Below are 414 nucleotides of genomic sequence, written 5' to 3'. Positions count from 1 at the left end.
GGGGGGAGTGGAAGATTATATAACCATCAAATGACAAGGAAACCAACAACAAAGCTGACTTTAACTTCCACTGGTAAACAATAACAACATGACACTGAAAGGGCACTCACAAAGCTCAAACAAACCGTCAGTGACTCACCCGCCGCGAACGTAGGGGTTGAGGCCCAGCTGATCGCGCTGGTCCCACACCTTGGCCGCCGTCGTGACCAGGCTCCTGCCGTAGGACGTGTGCCCGGAGGCGTCCCCGGTGTAGGAGGCGTACCCGTAGCTCAGGAAGTCGAAGAGGAACACCGCCCCGACCACGAGGAGCGTCAGGAGCCCGAAGGTCTGGAGGTCGAGGGACTTGACGAGGCTCTTGATGTCGAAGCCGAAGGTCCTCAGAGTCTCGTCCACTTGGTACATGAGCGTCCCGAG

The 414-nt window shown here is 57.5% G+C and overlaps 1 protein-coding gene across 1 annotated transcript in view; it reads right to left on the bottom strand.

Moving 5' to 3' along the window:
* LOC119588146 overlaps window positions 1-414 on the bottom strand; it is a 2,155-nt gene that overhangs the window by 1,130 nt on the left and 611 nt on the right. Inside the window, exon 3 of the mRNA XM_037936852.1 lies at window positions 140-408. Within this exon, the coding sequence (XP_037792780.1) occupies window positions 140-408 (269 nt within the window). The remainder of the gene's footprint in view (window positions 1-139; window positions 409-414) is intronic.

The sequence above is a fragment of the Penaeus monodon genome, chromosome 23 (assembly GCF_015228065.2).
Source record: "Penaeus monodon isolate SGIC_2016 chromosome 23, NSTDA_Pmon_1, whole genome shotgun sequence".
Classification (NCBI taxonomy): Eukaryota; Metazoa; Arthropoda; class Malacostraca; order Decapoda; family Penaeidae; genus Penaeus; species Penaeus monodon.
The sequence above is the reverse complement of the archived record's forward strand: the minus strand, read 5'-3'. Positions and strand labels throughout refer to the sequence as shown.